The sequence below is a fragment of the Rhincodon typus genome, chromosome 3 (genome assembly GCF_021869965.1).
Source record: "Rhincodon typus isolate 14 chromosome 3, sRhiTyp1.1, whole genome shotgun sequence".
NCBI lineage: Eukaryota > Metazoa > Chordata > Chondrichthyes > Orectolobiformes > Rhincodontidae > Rhincodon > Rhincodon typus.
In genome coordinates, this window is record NC_063334.1 from 80414841 (window position 1) to 80432338 (window position 17498).

The window sequence follows — 17498 nt, forward strand, 5'->3', positions numbered from 1 at the left end:
CTTTTGTGCAATATTCTATAACTGAATGGTATGGTGAGCTGGCAACCTTCTCCTAGGACATCAACATCACTATTTCAAAATCAGCGCATGATACTAGTTTAGGGTGATCCTCTCTTTTGCTGGCATTTTTTGTCATTTCTTTATGCTACACTACAGGCTCCCAGTGAAACACAGAATGCTGTTCCAATGTAGGTCAGTAGGTAATAAATTCACCTCTGGATCAGATCGATAGTGGGGTTGAACACATTGTTGAGATTGACACAACAGCACAGTAACAAAGAAATACTGCAGCTTCAAAAGGTACTTTACCTTAGATGCAGAGTAATTCTGGCTTACACCATTACAGTTTCAACCATCATATGATTTTGTGATGGGTACCATGCACATGAAACACGATTTCACCAGACAAGAACTGAATAAAGTAAAACCAAGAGTGCACCAGCCATTCAGAGAGTATTTGAAATAAATTAGTTTTGTATCCTTACCTTATTCTACTTTAAAAGTCAACAGTTGCAAAATTTTAAAAAAGCTACTTCATATGCAGTGCAACAAACCTGCATTACTTCACGTGATAAAGGATTCAGCAAGCAAAAGAATAAATACCTGCTGTTTAGACAATAAAAACAATGAGTTCAACATGATTACTGATGAGCGTACTTTGAAAGAACCATCAATAGCAATGCATTTTCCCTGAGTATTTAAAGGCTTCAGGAAATGTATTATTAATTGCGTACTGCCTGCCACATAAGACCAGATCACAGGTACAGGTTCAAAGAATACTGTTGTACTCTTCAATTATCTAGCCTTTCAAACAATACCCAGGAACAGAGAGAAAAATTCACTCTCAACATTTAATTCTTCATCACAATCCTTTGATTGAGGTACAGCCTTCCCATGCTTTATTCTATATCATAGTTATGTATGCAATAGAATATAATTTATTCAGCCCTTTAATGACACATTAATTCAATTATTTTATGGAACTACAAAAATACTTTTAGAGCTCAAGTAAAAGAACAGCATTGATCATTTCTCCTTGAATTACCACATTTTTCAGGAGTGGGAAGATGAGATTGAATGGCATAGATCACACATTTTTCAGATTAGAATATATTTGCATACAAAATTATATGTACATCTCTACAACAGTTCTTGTGTAATTATTTTTTCACAGTTAAGTTGCCATCTGTATTAGCTTTTAGCAGATCTGCCAATGCTTACCAATTTGAACCACACATTTGTATGGGAGAGTTACAAAATTACTTTATTAAAAAGTCTTTGATACGTTCTGGCAAAACAAAGGGGATGGGAAGAGACTTTTATGAATTTGTCGGTTTGTACAAATCTGACATTTTTCTTGCACAGTGAAAAAGATGTCAGAAATCCACACAGTTCTCTGTAAATTTAATTTGTAATATACAGTATATATTTACAATTGGGGTGCATTATAACAACATCTAGTTTCCCTAGTTTACCAATACACTGAAAATTCATTGTATGCATAGCACATTGTTTCATTTTATTGCCCATTTTTATAGGGAAAACAAGAATAGGGAAGGTGTTATATCAAATTCAGCTCATTTTATTGTTCTTGTTGCAGATTTAATCTTAAGGGGAGGGAAAGTTTCTATTCGTTTATAAAATGTATCTGAAACTATAATCTGACATCTGGATCTGTAAGTTTTTTTGCACTATTTAGTTACTACAGCAATCACAACACTGACTTTTTAAAGTAAATAAACACATTTCTAATACAAGTTATCAATAAAAAAAAGCACTAATGGACTAAATATAATGGAACTGATCTTCCCTTTCCCCTTTTACATTCTAAATAGCAATTTCATCAATGACAATTCATTAAAAACTGTACTACACAGATTTTATACTCATGATGTGAAGGCCTGAGTTGGTGGGGAAAGGAAAGTTGTCAAAAAAGCCTGAGAAGATAAAAAGTTCAGATTCAATCCACTAAATTTACAATAATTTACAGTATTATATCTTCAAAGGCATTACAATTGATCAACAAAAAATATTTTACAGTTGTAAGTACAGAATTTAAATATTCAAGCTTGCCGAGAATGGGCAATGTGGTCGCAGTGTAAAATGTAAACAGACTCAATACAAATAACTTTGGAAGGTGAACCAGTCTTCTACCTTTTGAACAGTCTAAATTCTTACTCCGTTCCTAAGTTCCTGCATAATCTTTGTTAAATGGATTTAAATTTGTTGTTCTACAACACATAATTCAGGGGACTGAAGCCGCCAGATCGGAGAAGAATGAATACTATGATCCAGTGTGTTTGGGGCAGTTTTCCAATAAATGCAGTAGTAAACATATCCATGTTTAAAGTAAAAATAAGGAACAAAACATGCCACAAAGATTGCAGCACAGTACAGCTTTAACCTCATTACAAAAATATTTTCTTCTTGAGATAACAACCTTGAGACCTGTAAGGAGGAGTAATAATACCACTGCTCGAGAAGCAGATCTTGTCTGCACATTTTAAGTCACATAAGGCATTTACTGTGTTCACGTTTTTATGGCTGCATTGGGTGAAGACCTGGCATCACATGCCCTGTTATGTTTTACGGCTGTTCCAGATGTGCTCAGGTGTACTTTTGTGATCAGAGGAGTACTCAAGGGGAGATCTGTGTTCCAACGGTGATCTGGAGTCATAAGGGGACCTCTGGTCCAAGGGTGACCTTGGTCCACTACCAGATGGTCTGTGGTCCACTGGCCAGTCTGAGTGGTATCTGTAATCCCTGGAGGATTTGTGATGGCCTGAGTATTCTGAACTGGATCGGTGATCTGAATGTGATCGATGCTCTGAACTGGATCTGTGATCTACATGAGATCTGCTCTCCTTTGAACTGGCCTCCGTGCCAGACCGGTGTTCACGATTTCTGTGATCAAGTTTTCTGTGTTTGCTTTCACTGTAGTACCTGAAAAGTTGGAAGAGAGAACACATTCAGTCCACGTTGAGTTACATATAGTTAGACAACATAATGCTAATTCAACCAAGGTTCACTACAGTTGGTGAGACTCTAGTATCTGGAAATTGGCTGTTGTGTTTCAATAGTGAGTACAATATAAAATATAATTTACTGACAAGAGTACTTTGAGATGCCCCGAGGTCTGTCTATAAATACAATTTCTTTTCATACAGCCTAGATTTATAGAAAACTACCTGTATGAGGACTAACTTGAGTTCTTGAGTTTTCTTGAAGCAGGGTAATTAATACAGATTTAATAGATGTCTTGTAACTATGTTTTACAACTAGCTCAGGTGTCAATGACCAGTGTCATCAATTTGAAATGGTCAGTAGAGAATTAGGCTAGGAGAAATATTTGGAACTGATATGCATGCTGTAGTTTGGCACCTGAGGTAGTTGAGACTAATGCTGTTGTATCATTTTAAGTAAAAATGTTGCTAACATTTGGTGAAAAGGACAAAGTCTTATTAACTGACCCAACACAATGAGATGAATGGACTACTCTGCTCTAACAAAATTGCCAAACTTTAAATGCTGAGTACTAAACTGATCCACTTTCAGTAAGTTGCACACCAAGCAACTTCTAAAGTATTCTGTGCAGTCCCATTACATTGTAAAACAGAATAATTTTAGATCATATTTTATCTAAATTGAACTTAATATGTTTGATAAGATACTACATAAGAGAATGACATGTAAAATCAAAGCTCATACGATTGCGGATAGCGTACTGATACGGATTGACAACTGGCTGGCAGCCAGCAAACAACAGGGAGGAATAAAAGGGTCATTTTCTGAGTGGTGGTCAGTGACTAGTGGAGTACCACAGGGATCAGTCCTCGGGCCCCAGTTATTCACAATATACATTGATAATTTAGATAAGATAACTAAATGTAATAAAGTATGTCCAAGTTTGCAAATGACACAAAGCTGGGTGGAAGGGTGAACAGTGAGGAACATACAGTGATGCTACAGTGAGATTTGGACAAGTTGAGTTATTGGCAAATGCACAGCAGATTAAGTACAATGTGGATAAGAAATTATCCACTTTGATAGCAAGAACAGGAAGGCAGATTACCTGCATGGCAATAAATTTGAAAAGGGGGAGGAGCAACAAGACTTAAACATGCACAGGCAGCAGGCGGTGAAGATGACAACTGGTATAATGGTCTTCATTGTGACAGAATTTGAGTATAGGAACGGGGATGACTTGCTGTAATTGTACAGGGCCTGGGTGAGACCACACCTGGGGTACTGTGTGCAATTTTGGTCTCTATCTGAGGAAAGACATTCTGGATATGGAGGGACACTAATGAAGATTTACCAGACTGATTCCTGGAATGGCAGAAGAAAGACTGGATCAGTTAGGACTATATTCACAGGCGTTAAGAAAAATGAGGGAGTCTCTCATAGAAACCTATAAAACCGTAACAGGACCAGACAGGATAAACACAGGAAGAATGTTCCTGATGAGTAGGGGTCAGTCTAGGGATATGCGGTAGGCCTTTTACAACTGAGAGGAGGAGAACACCCAGAGAGTGGTGAACTGTGGAATTCTCTGCCACAGAAAGTAGTCAAAGCCAAAACACAATGTTTTCAAAAAAGGATTCAGATATAGCTCATAGGGCTAAAGGGTTCAAAGAGTGTAGGGAGAAAGCAGGAGGATACGGAGTTGGATGATCAGGCATAATCATATTGAATGGTGGAGCAGGCTCGAAAAGTCAATTGGCCCGCTCCTAAGTTCTATATTAAATAAAAGCTAGTATGACTTTAAAATATTTTAGCTTTTGAGGATTTTTGGAGTTGAAGTGGTATCTTCGATGTTATGCAGCTGCTTCAACCTACCTGCCATCTGACCTGTAATGATCTCTGTCTCGATGGTCTTTGCCATTGCTAAATGAGGAATATGGTCTCTTTCTCGAGGAATCGCCTTTTCGAGAGGAATCCCCATGGTGTCGATCTCTGTGATGGTCATGATAATGTGATGAGTGGTGTCGTTCAGATGAATGGCTATCCCTACTGCTATCATCATTGTGAGAATTCTCCTTGGGTTTTTCAGATTCTGTTCAATAAAAATAGAATCGTGATTTTGTTGTCAGATTCAAATTTCTTTCGCAACAACCATTTTAAAAAGAGTCATTAATCTGAAGCTCACTCCTGACCTTTCATTGAAAGTTGTAGCTTAGAGAGAAAATTCAATAATTTACACAAATGAAATCAGAGTCAATTAGAAGCTTACCTGTGTGTTTGGCATTATGGATGTTGAGACTACCACTGTGTTGATCATTATGCTGCAAAAACAAAACACAACTGTTAATCACAAAGAATGAATCCAGTTAAAATGGCAGACAGGTTTTCATAATTCTTATGCAGCTGTACAGTTTGTATTATCTTTCAAGACCTGCTTGTTAATGCTCAGTAAGTTGTTGATATGATGTCAGTTTGTTGGATAAATGCCTTAAATCCCGGGTTTATATCGTACTTTAGGATGGAAATACATGGATAAGTTTAATCCTTTGGTGTAGTGTTGAGCAGATATTGCATTAATGGCAAAGCCACACTTCAATGCAAATAGTAAATAGACTCGGGTTGTGGGTGTTGAGGTTGTTGAAGTTGGTTGGCTTACTGAGCTGGTTTCTTGTTTCGCAGATGTTTCGTTACCATGCTTGGTAACATCCTCAGTGCAGCCTCCGATGAAGCGTCGGTGTGTTTTCCCGCCTGGCTTTTAAACTCTGGGGTCCGTTGAGATGGATTGCCTCACTTCCGGGTTTCCTTCATAGTGGAATGTATATGGGGTTGAGTTCAATGTGTTTATTAATAGCATGCTTTGTGGAGTGCCATGCTTCTAGGAATTCTCATGCCTGTCTCTGCCTAGCCTGTTCCAGGATCTTGGTGTTGTCCCAGTCGAAATGGTGGTTCTCCTTGTCCACGTGGATTGAGATGAGTGAGTATTGGTTGTGTCTTTTTGTAGCCAATTGGTGTTCATGTACTCTTGTTCTCAGTTTCCTTCCCGTTTGTTGGATGTAGTGTTTCTCGTAGTCTCTGCAGGGGATCTTGTAGATGACACTGGTCCTGTTCATGGCGGGAAGTGGGTCCTTAGTACGGGCGAGCAGTTGTCGTAGGGTTGATGTGGGCTTGTGTGCCACTCTGATGCCCAGCAGTTGTAGGAGTCTTGTGGCGAGTTCCGACGTGCTCCTGATGTAGGGTAGTGTGATGAGTGTGTCAGGGCGTGTAGTGCCTTTCTGATGCTGTTCGTATAGGCATCTTCTGACCAAATTCTTTGGATATCCATTATCCTTGAAAACCTGGAAGAGGTATTCTTCTTCTTCTTGGCGTAGTTCCGTGTTGCTGCCCATTTAAATAGTGTTCACACGCAGCTTCGTTTGTGTGTGCTGGGATGGTTACTGTTGAAGTTCAGTACCTGGTCTGTGTGTGTGGCTTTTCGGTGTACTTTCATTTGCAGTTCCCCATTTGTCTTGCGCTCAACCATGATGCCCAGGAATGGGAGCTGTTTGTTCTTCTCCTCTTCCTCTGGTGAATTTTATTCCGGTGAGGGTGTTGTTTATAAGTTTGTGTGTCTCCTCTAATTTGGTCCGTTTAATGATGACAAAGGTGTCGTCTCTGTAGCATATCCACAGTTTTGGTTGGATTTGCATCTACAAGGTCCCCTGCAGAGACTGCGAGAAACACTACATCGGACAAATAAGAAGGAAACTAACAACAGGAGTGCATGAACACTAACTGGCTACAAAAAGACACGACCAATACTCACTCGTCTCAATCCACATGGACAAGGAGAACCACCACTTCGACTGGGACAACACCAAGATCCTGGGACAGGCTAGGCAGAGACAAGCACGAGAATTCCTGGAAGCATGCTATTAATAAACACATTGAACTCGACCCCATATACATTCCACTACGAAGGAAAACCGGAAGTGAGGCAATCCATCTCAACGGACCCGAGTTTAAAAACCAGGCAGGAAAACACACCGATGCTTCATCGGAGGTTGCGCTGAGGACGTTACCAAGCAATGTAATGAAACGTCTGCGAAACAAGAAACCAGCTCGGCGAGCCAACCAACCTCAACACCCACAACCCGAGCTACAAATCTACTCCAAAACCTTAGAGTATACTGGTTGATTCAGGAAGTGAATATTGAACTGCAAGCTTTTACTCAATATAACACTCTCCCTTCTGACTCAGCAAATAATAGGTTCAAACCCCATTCCAGACACTTAAGCATATAATCTCTAAGGTTTTAAGAGTAGATTCGTAGCTTGGGTTGTGGATTTTGTGGTTGGTTGGCTCGCCGAGTTGGTTCGTTGTTCTGCCTACATTTCATTACCCTGCTGGGTGACATCATCAGCGCAGCCTCCGATGAAGGGCCGTTGTGTTTTCCTGCCTGGTATTTAAACTCTAGAGTCCGTTGAGCTGGATTACCTCACTTCCGGTTTCCCTTCGCAATGGAGTGTAGATGGGGTCAAGTTCTATGTGTTTGTTGATGGCTTTCTTCGTGGAGTACCAGGCTTCTAGGAACTCCCATGCTTGTCTCTACTTTGCTTGTTCCAGGATCTTGGTGTTGTCTGAAGTAGAGTCTACAGCCTAAATTCTGGAGCCATTTGCATCTTTTTAAAGACTCACATGCAGCTCCCAATTTTGATCAACTGAACCTATTTTGACAGCAATTAAATAGTTCAGATTTGTTTTAAGAGTTTTGTCAACATTTATTTATGAGCATCCATCAGTTGTTTAACAATGTTTTTGTTTTAAAAAAAGTCCTCTAAAATATTTGAGGTAATAAATCAAATGCTTTCTTTCATTGGTATTATTGATCTTAGACACAAAGAATTGCAACTCTTTAAAATATTGTTGTTTTGGACTAAATTTACACAATGACACTTGAAAACTTGCCAACCCCTGATCTCAGGTAACATCACAGTAATTTTTTTTAAAAATCGGAGGTGCCATCTTTGTACGATACCAGATCAGCCACATTTGCCACAGAGCGAGAGACAGGGGTCGGCGAAGACACACAATTTGCTGGACTCTTCTCTGGGTCCACTTCCTAGTCAGCTGAATGCTTTATTTCTGTTCACATCTTCCAATGCCCTTGCAAACAGTCAGCCTCCAGAGGTTATTATCATCATTGGCATGGACGGCTGCAACACAGTCAACATCCTTGTAGCAGAGGTTTGGAAACACAGGAGGTAGTGACTGAACTGCTAGTTCTTGTACAAAAAGTTCTTTGGTCCGTCATCCATCCAATGAACATGGCCAAGCCAGCACAGACATTGTTGACTTAGCAACAATGGAATTATATATTGTTGGAATGAACTAGTTGGTGCACTTGTCCCTACCAAGAATACATGTAAACAGCAAATGTGGAAACTATTCAGTCCTTTCTCCTGGATAACATATGATGTCCAGGTCAGACCACTTGTAGGAGATTACACTAGGACACAGACTCGTTAAACGCAGAGCTTATTGTTCTGTCAGGTTGTTGTTGCTCCATACTCTTACCCCATGTGATGACTTTGCGACGTGTTAATTTTAGCACCATGTGACAGTTTGCTGGTGATTGTACTGCCTAGATATGTGAAGCTATATAAAACGTAAAGCACCACATGCTCAATGCTGATAAAAAAAATCCTAGACCATTTTCTGGTCAGGGTTTACTCCCTCAAACATCATTAAAGGAAAACATATCGTATTATTTACTATAAAGCTGCTTGTCAGATCTTGCTGTATTTAACTTGTCTTCCACATTTTCTATATTACAAAAGTAGCTGCTATTTGCAACAGTAAATGGTTGTGAAGGACACTGGAATGCTGAGAGTTTGCAAAAATGAATTTATAAAACACACCTTGCCATATCATAGAATAGAATCCCCACAATGTAGAAGCAGGCCATCCTGACTGTCTGAAGAGCATCCCACCAGGACCCACCATCCTATCCTGTAATTCTGCATTTTCCATGGCTAATCCACCAAGCCAGCACACCTTGGACACTATGGGCAATTTAGCATGGCCAATCCACCTAAACTGCACTGTGGGAGGAAACTGCAGAACCCGGAGAAAACCCACGCAGACACAGGGAAAACATGCAAACTCCACACAGACAGTTGCCCGAGGGTGGAAGTGAACCCGGGTACTGTTTTTTTTAAGGAAAAGGCTACGAAATGTCTTAGAAACAAAAAATTGAGAAAGCTAGGAATCACAAAAGCCGAAGTAATTAATGAGAGGGAGGGAGAGAATCAGAGGGGTAGAGAGGTGGGGGGAGTAGGAAGAAAGGGGAGAGAAGGGGGTGATTAAGAGAAGGAAGAGACACAGTCAGCACGAGAGTGAGAGAGACAAGGAAGAGAGTCAGCACATGCACGAGAGTCAGCACATGAGAGAGCAAGAGTGAGCCAGTGCGTGAGAGAGAGAGGGAGAGAGATTGAGGTTGGTTGGCTCGCTGGGCTGGTTTGTTGTTCCGCAGACGTTTCATTACCCTGCTGGGTAACATCATCAGTGCAGCCTCCGATGAAGCGTCGGTGTGTTTTCCTGCCTGGTTTTTAAACTCTGGAGTCCATTGAGCTGGATTGCCTCACTTCCGGTTTTCCTTCGTAGTGGAGTGTATATGGGGTCGAGTTCTATGTGTTTATTGATGGCTTTCTCCGTGGAGTACCAGGCTTCTAGGAATTCCCGTGTCTGTCTCTGCTTAGCTTGTCCCAGGATTTTGGTGTTGTCCCAGTCGAATTGGTGGTTCTCCTTATCCGTGTGGATTGAGATGAGTTAGTATTGATCATGTCTTTTTGTAGCCAGTTGGTGTTCGTGTACCTTTGTTGTTAGTTTCCTTCCTGTTTGTCCGACGTAGTGTTTCTCACAGTCTCTGCAAGGGATCTTATAGATGACACTGGTCCTGTCCATGGCAGGGAGTGGGTCTTTAGCACGGGCGAGCAGTTGTCGTAGGGTTGATGTGGGCTTGTGTGCCAATCTGATTCCCAGCGGTCATAGGAGTCTTGTGGTTAGTTCTGATGTGTTCCTGATGTAGGGTAGTGTGATGAGTGTGTCAGGGCGTGTAGTATCTTCCCGATGTTGTTTGTGTGGGCATCTTCTGACCCAGGTTTTTGGATATCCATTATCCTTGAAAACATGGAAGAGGTATTCTTCTTCCTCTTGGCGTAGTTCTGTGTCGCTGCCCATTTAAATAGTGTTCGCACGCAGCTTTATTTGTGTGTGTTGGGATGGTTACTGTTGAAGTTCAGTACCTGGTCCGTGTGTGTGGCTTTTCCGTGTACTTTCGTTTGGAGTTCCCCATTTGTCTTGCGCTCCACCATGATAGTAGATACCATAGAGAGACAGTCAGCACGCGAGACAGAGAGTCAGACAGAGACACAGATAAAGACTGGCATGAAGAATTATGTGATCTTGAAATATGAAAATAATCCACCAAATCCCAAGAAACCTTATTTAGTTTCTAAACGTTGTTAAGAAATGAAAAAAAATGTAAATATTGGAAACCTGAAATATAAATGATATGTGAGAAATATGTAGCAAGTTGTTTAGTGCTTGAAAAGACAAAAGATAGAATAAATACTCAAAAAGAAACCCTTTGCTTAATTAGCAATGTTGTTAAGTTTTAGAACTGACAGATGAAAATGACCATCTTAGCTGTTGGGGACACAGAAAAAGTGCCACCTGTGAAACATAGACTGGCAGAAACCGATATTAGGTTTAGCAATTTTGCAAGTTAGTAACTAATTTACATAGCTAAGGGATTAACTAATATCCCACATTAAGAGATAACACTGTGATAGGTCTATAAAAGAATAGGCTTAATCTGTCAAACATTTTCTTTCATTCAATACTATCTTATACTTTTAACATGTTTTTTCAAAAAAGTCAGCATATGGTAAATATTTGTTCTCTGAAGTTCATTTTAAAAGAGGTCTGTTGATAACACAATCCTTATTTAAATTTAATGGCTGCTTTCTTAACTATTGAATTTTTGGAGTTCTGCATCACACCAATGAACACACCTTGTTCATACCTTAAGCAACCTTAAATGGTTTAATGCAATGTTACATGAGAATGATTAACCTGGCCATGCACTTGTGCCCACAGGTCTTTGACCTTCATTTGCTGAATGAAATCCTTCGCAGTCTATTTTCAGCAATATAACAACTCCAAAAGTTGTTCTCATCCTTAATATAAACAAATCAACAGGCTTGTTGAAGTTACTCAAGAGAAAAGGTCAGGTGAAGAAAGTCAAATTAAAGTGAAAACAAAAAGGACACAGTAGAGGGACTTGATGGGAGAAGTGCACAGGGCGCCTTAATTTGAAAGCAAATTCTAATATTCATCTGGCTGAGCAGCGTGATTCGAAAAATACCAATAATCATCTGCACAATCAGATCAGTTTTTTGAACTGTCTGGGGTCTAATATTCTGAGACATATTTTCCAAAAGTATCACTGTTCCCATACCCGAGAGTTCTCCAGTCGTTTCTTGATTGCATGTTTGTATAGCTTGTGTAGCTTTCTTGCGTCAAATTCTGTGAACTTTGAAACAAATATCCAGAGATTTCTGCAAAAAATTAAAATTAGACACAATAACTTAGGAGAAGACTAGTAACAGGTCAAGAATGCAATCAATTAAATTCCACTGACTTGGGTGATCAGGGCATGGCATTTCACTCCTGGGACCTAGATTAAAATCCAGGCAATACAACAGTTAAACGTTCTCTTTGTGTCCTCACTAAGAATTCAATGAGAAGTAGGCATTGCAGTGCTCCCAGTTAAGAGGGTTTAGAATATGAAATGTAATTTAATGCTAACTTGTAATGGCACTTAGGTTCTGTATAGCTCTTGGAGAAAATGGAGAGAAAATGGGAAAAAAAAATTGAGGCTAATTTGACTCATTGGGGCAGAGTGAAAAGTGCATTGTAGAATCATGGAGTCATACAACGTGGAAATAGACCCTTCAGTCCAAGCCGACCATGTTCCCAAATTTTGCTTGAGCTGTGCTCAACCTGGGAGGAGCTTCTAGAATCACAGGATGTTTACAGCACAGGAAGAGGCCAGGTATCCCATCAATTCTACGCTGGTGAGAAATCAGACCACTAGCCTAATCCATCTGTTCACAGTTTGGTGTGGACATCGGATACCAGAAATGGAATTGGAATTTTCACTGAATTTACACCCATCAGTCGATAAGCAGAAAAGAGCACCTTCTTTTTAACAAAGATCTACACTGATGTGCTGCAAGAAGACACTATAGAGACCATAGGGCTGGTATCTCATTTACGGATTAGTGGTGGTTTAACCCAAGGGTCACCACACCTCAGGCGAGGGGAGAGGTTGAGAAGGAGAATCCTTCATGATAACTTCAACCAGTGCAGGAATTGAACCCACACTGCAGATTTAACACTGCATCACAAGCCAGCCATCCAGCTGACTTAGTTAAACCTATCGTGGAGCAAGTGAGTTGAATGGGGTGTCAGGAATAATAGAACTTGTATATGTATGCACATCTTTTGACACTCCGTATATGGCACTGCCAACGATACATATAAACTAACTGGTAATCAGTGAAAGATAGAGCATAATGAGTAATTGACAGATTTATAACCTGAGCACTCCTTCCATTGTCGCAATCATTGTCATAGCAAATCTGTCAATCTTAGTTGGTCCAGCATCAATTGCTGTTGCAGATGACTGTTCTAAACTTCCACCACACTTGAGTATTTTCATTGCTGTAAGATCCACCTATAATTTTTTTGACAATCCCACTCGAGTTGGAGACTCCCAGATAATTGAAATACTTTCCCCAGAGATTTTGAAATTTAGTCTCTGCTCCTCTTAATATCTTAAAGACTTCCACTAAATTATCCTGTAATTTTCTAAACATTACTCTCAGTAGTCTGATCAAGTGCTTGGTGTTCTAACCCAACAAGACTTTATATAGCTCAAGTATAACTTGCACTCTCTTGAAGGGCTATTCCAGGATTTTGATCCAGCGACAATGAAGGAACGGCGATATGTTTCAAAGACAGGATGGCGAGTGACCTGGAGGAGAATGTGAAGGTGGTGGTTTTCCAAGGTATCTACTGTCCCTGTCCTTCTATATGGTAGTGGCTGTGGGTTTGGAAAGTGCTGTCTAAGGATCCTTGGTGAACTTCTGCAAAGCTATCTTGTAGACGGTATACACTGCTGCTACTGGGAGTCAGTGGTGGAGAGAGTGAATATTTGTGGATGTGATGCCAATCAAGTGGACCACTTTGTCTTGGACAGGGTCAAGCTTTGAGTGTTTCTGCAGTTATACTTATTCACATAAGTGGGGAACATTCCAACACACTCCTGACTTATGCGCCTTATATATGATGGCAGACTTTGGGGAGACAGACGATGACTTGCTGCTGCTCTGACCCGCTCTTGTAGTCACAGTATTCCTATGACTAGTCCAGTTCAGTTTCCCATAAATAATAATTCCAAGTTTTTTTGATAGTGGGTATTCAGCAATGGTGCTGCCATTGAGTATCAAGTGGAATGGTTAGATTCACTTTTGTTAGAGATGGTCCTTTCTGTCACTTTTGTGGCACAAATGTTACTTACTACTTATCAGCACAAATGTGGTCTAGTTCTTGCTGCATTTGAACATGGACCGCTTCAGTAGTTGAGGAGTCACAAATGGTGCTGAACATTGCGCAATGATCGAACATCCTCACTTCTAACTTTACGATGGAGGGAAGTTCAATGATGAAGCATCTGAAGATGGTTCAAATGAGGACACAACCCGGAGGAACTCCTGCAGAGATGCCCTAGAGTTGAGATGACTAACCTTCAATAAACACAACTATCTTTCTTTGTGATAAGGATGACCAACAGTAAGTTTTCCCGATTTCCATCATCTCCAGCTTTCCTCAAGTTCCTTGATACCACACTTGGTCAAATATGGCCTTGATGTCAACGGCAGTCACTCTGACTTTACCTCTGGATTTCAGCTCATGTCCATGTTTGAACCAAGGCTGTAATGAGGTCAGAACCCAAACTGAATATCACTGAGCCCGTTATTGGTAAATATTGATTGATAGCACTGTTGATAATACCTTCCATTTCCTTACTGATGATTGACAGTAGACAACAGAGCAGTAGTTGGCCAAGATGAATTTGTCTGTTTATTTGTACAGAACAAACCTGGTCAATTTTCCATATTGCCGATTTCGTGGCTGTACTGGAACAGCTCAGACAGTGGAATGATAAGTTCTGAAGCAGAAGTTGTTAGTATTGTTGCTGGAATGTTATCAGGGTCCATATTCTTTGCAGTGTTCAGTGCTTCCAGACATTTTTTTTATATCACAAGGAGGAAAATGAACTTGCTGAAGATTGCTTCAAGTACTTTAGACATATCTTTTGCACTGAGGTTCGGGGCTCCCCCTTAATACAGGATGGAAATATTTGTGTAGCCATTTCCTCCAGTGAACCACAAACACACACAATGGAGGGTATTGCTTAATGCTTCCACATAGACTGTGCAGTAGTCACTTTTACCAATCCTGACATATATAGATGCATCTGTGGCAGACGCTTTACTGAGTATGCAATCAAATACGCTTTTCCCTCTTGTTGGTTCCCTCACCACCTGCTACAATCCATTAGGATTCAATCAACTCAGTCAGTAGTGGTGCTGCTGAGCCACTATAGGTGATGGACATGCAAGCCCCCCACAAGTGCTTTCTACATATTTTTACCTCTTGCAAAAAATTCTAATGGTCATTCTATTAGTTTTTTGGATCATCTTCTATACCTGTTCCTTATGTTTTAATCATGCCCATGGATAATCAAGCCTCTTTGGACTGAGAAAAAATAGAATACAGCACTTCCTAAATGGTGAAAAGTTGGGAAACAGTGTAAGTCCAAATTTTTGTAATTTTTCAGGGGATGCAAGTGTCGCTGGCTAGGCCAGCATGCCTTGCCTATCCCAAATTGCCATGGAGAAGGTAGTAGTGAGCTGCCTTCTTTAGCTGCTGCAGTCCTTGGGGTGAAGGAACATCCACTATGTCATTAGGAAGGGACCTCGGTTTTTCTTCACTGAATTTCATTTGCCAGCCACAGCATTATCTAATTATTTAATCAGTCTCTTTGTAATTTTACACTTTCATTAAGCCTGCAATTTTTTAAACTTAGAAGCATGAATCCATCGCTAAGCCAAAAGCTCACTCCTGATTGAAAGGTTATGTGGTATCAATATTGTCAAATTTAAGTTTTGTTTTTGCACTATTCTGAAAAGACTGCTATACCGAGCTGAAATTCTGCCACCTTGCTTATATCTATTTACTCAATGGACATTGCCTCCACTTTATTTCCAACTGGTCATCAGGCAATCACATCTCAGACACAGGTTCAAACACTTATAGATTGGATTTAATATTTGAAGTGCTAAATGCATTTCAATCCAAAATTCACAAGAAACTGTCTCTATAAACGTCTTTGCATTTATGTACTGCTTTTCGGGATCATTTACATTTCAAAGCATTAAGTCAATGAAGTTCCTTCAAGTTGCAGTTACTGTTGCAAGTGTACAAGTATTTACATTCGCCAATATGCAGCATTTGTTTCCACTGGAATGTGTGCAATTTGAAAGATGCACTTTTAAGTAGTACGTTACTAAAATATAAAGCATGACTTCATGATCGTGCAGGTTTGCTTAACACTCAACTTCTGCTCACCCTTTCCCAATTCCTGCCAAAAGCACAATGTTCACCCGTGCAATTTATCCCATAGTTATTAAATAGACATAACTGAACAGATTTTAGTACCATCAACTGTACTCAAAGTCTATTTCTTATCATGAAATCAAAACCAGTTATGCACCTTCAATATTTGAGGAAATTACTGTTAAGCAAAGTGAATACTTTGCATAATTCTATGAAACTCAATCTTAGCACAGATTATTCATGTAATTTATTTCCCAGCAACTACTGATCTTTTCAGTTTTATATTATGATAATAAGGAATGACTGAAGTTGCTTACTTTCGCCATTGTTTGATTTGTTCTGGATTTGAGTATTCTTTCAAGCATTCAGTGATGTGGTCTCCAATTTTAATCAGGCACTGCCTGGTATGTTCTAGTTGCTCTTTTTCTGAGAGGCCCTTTTCAGGTCTGTCCAATTGCTTCAGTGCTGCCTTTACAGGTCTCATTCTTTCTTTACACTGTAAAGCATAAGCAAAAAATTATAGTGATTTGATAAGTTATAGCAGCAGCAGAAGACATGAACTTATATTCTGAATGCTTAGACAGTTGACTTGGCAATAGCTACCTTAATGCCACACTTAGGACATCTATGACTCCTTAAAGGATGTCTAGTACTCGTTTCCACATCCACATAAAAGGAATATGGACTAAGTGGTGGCAAATGGGACTAGATTAATTTAGGATATCTGGTCGGCATGGATGAGTTGGACTGAAGGGTCTGTTTCCATGCTGTACAGCTCTATGACTCTATGATACAACCCTGGGACTTGCTTAGAAGCTCACTATCCCAAGAGGACGAGAGTACCAGTTGAGAACTACTCCCAATGCAGTTCCACATGCCTGTCCTGAAATAAGCAAGCAAGTAATAAGTAAATAATAACTAAGTAATAAATAAGTAAGGGCCAAACTGGGAGATACAGAATTGTTTAATAATTAAATTAATGAAGTACAGAGAAAAATCAATCAAGATTAGCAGATTCCCCGAGGTTGAAACTTGATTATACTTTATTTAGGCTTCTCAACTCGTCCTACCACCTTCAAAGATTTTCAAACACCACGAACATGCGCCATGTAAATAGTTAAGATAGTTCCAAAAAGTAGTTACAGTTGAAAATAGAAATTCTACCAATTCAGCAAATCTACGTTGTGCTGGCTAGAAATGAGAAAAATATGCGTAAGAAAACAGAATTAAAGGAACATTGCACAGGGTACAGTTAGACATCTTCATCTGGAACTCTAAGAAACAGCAAACTCCAACATAAATATCAGTACAAGTCATCAATACCTATACTTACAATACTAAAGGTGTTCTGATCAAGTTCTTCTGCCTCCTCCGTGATGGGAACTGGATCATTGCTCGCTGTAATATGAACTGGGACATCAGCCTTTTTAGGCTTCTCCTTCATCTCTGATTTAGCTTCAATCACCTACAATCAACCAGTTATTGCATTAGTCAAAAGAGAAAAGAATGAATGCAAATTAAAGGGGCCATTCATCCCTCACATCTCTAAGACAAGTAGCTCTTTACATGGAGCTATCGGCTATAATTTCCCTCCCCTTTTCTTGAATCATTCTATGTTCTTCAAATATATCCAATTAATTTGCTAGAGCTCTTCAGGAGGGTTTCAACTGGTGTGGCAGGGGGCTGGGAACAGGAACAACAGGCCAGTAAGTGCAGAGACTGAGGACAGAAGTAAGACTGAGATGTGTATTGCGCAGAGTAAGCGCAGGCAGAGGGAAGTCACGGGGCCCAGAGGGGCTGGAGG

At 40.0% G+C, this 17498-nt stretch overlaps 1 protein-coding gene across 1 annotated transcript; it reads right to left on the reverse strand.

Moving 5' to 3' along the window:
• Positions 1-837: 837 nt before the first annotated feature.
• On the reverse strand, positions 838-17180 carry LOC125482805 (chromodomain-helicase-DNA-binding protein 1-like). Its single transcript, XM_048595211.1, has 6 exons — positions 17028-17180; positions 16012-16190; positions 11466-11565; positions 5234-5285; positions 4840-5056; positions 838-2943 (listed from the first exon to the last, which is right to left on the reverse strand). The coding sequence occupies exons 1-6, from the start codon at positions 17136-17138 to the stop codon at positions 2580-2582; spliced, it is 1023 nt and encodes a 340-aa protein (XP_048451168.1). The 5' UTR covers positions 17139-17180; the 3' UTR covers positions 838-2579.
• Between the last annotated feature and the right edge of the window lie 318 nt (positions 17181-17498).

Coding starts and splice junctions, on each gene's coding strand:
- LOC125482805 (XM_048595211.1), bottom strand. CDS start 17,138: ATGAAGGAGAAGCCTAAAAAGGCTGATGTCCCAGTTCATATTACAGCG. Junction 11,566..16,011: donor CAAATCAAACAATGGCGAAA/GTAAGCAACTTC, acceptor AATTTTTTGCAG/AAATCTCTGGATATTTGTTT. Junction 5,057..5,233: donor CCATAATGCCAAACACACAG/GTAAGCTTCTAA, acceptor TTTATTGAACAG/AATCTGAAAAACCCAAGGAG.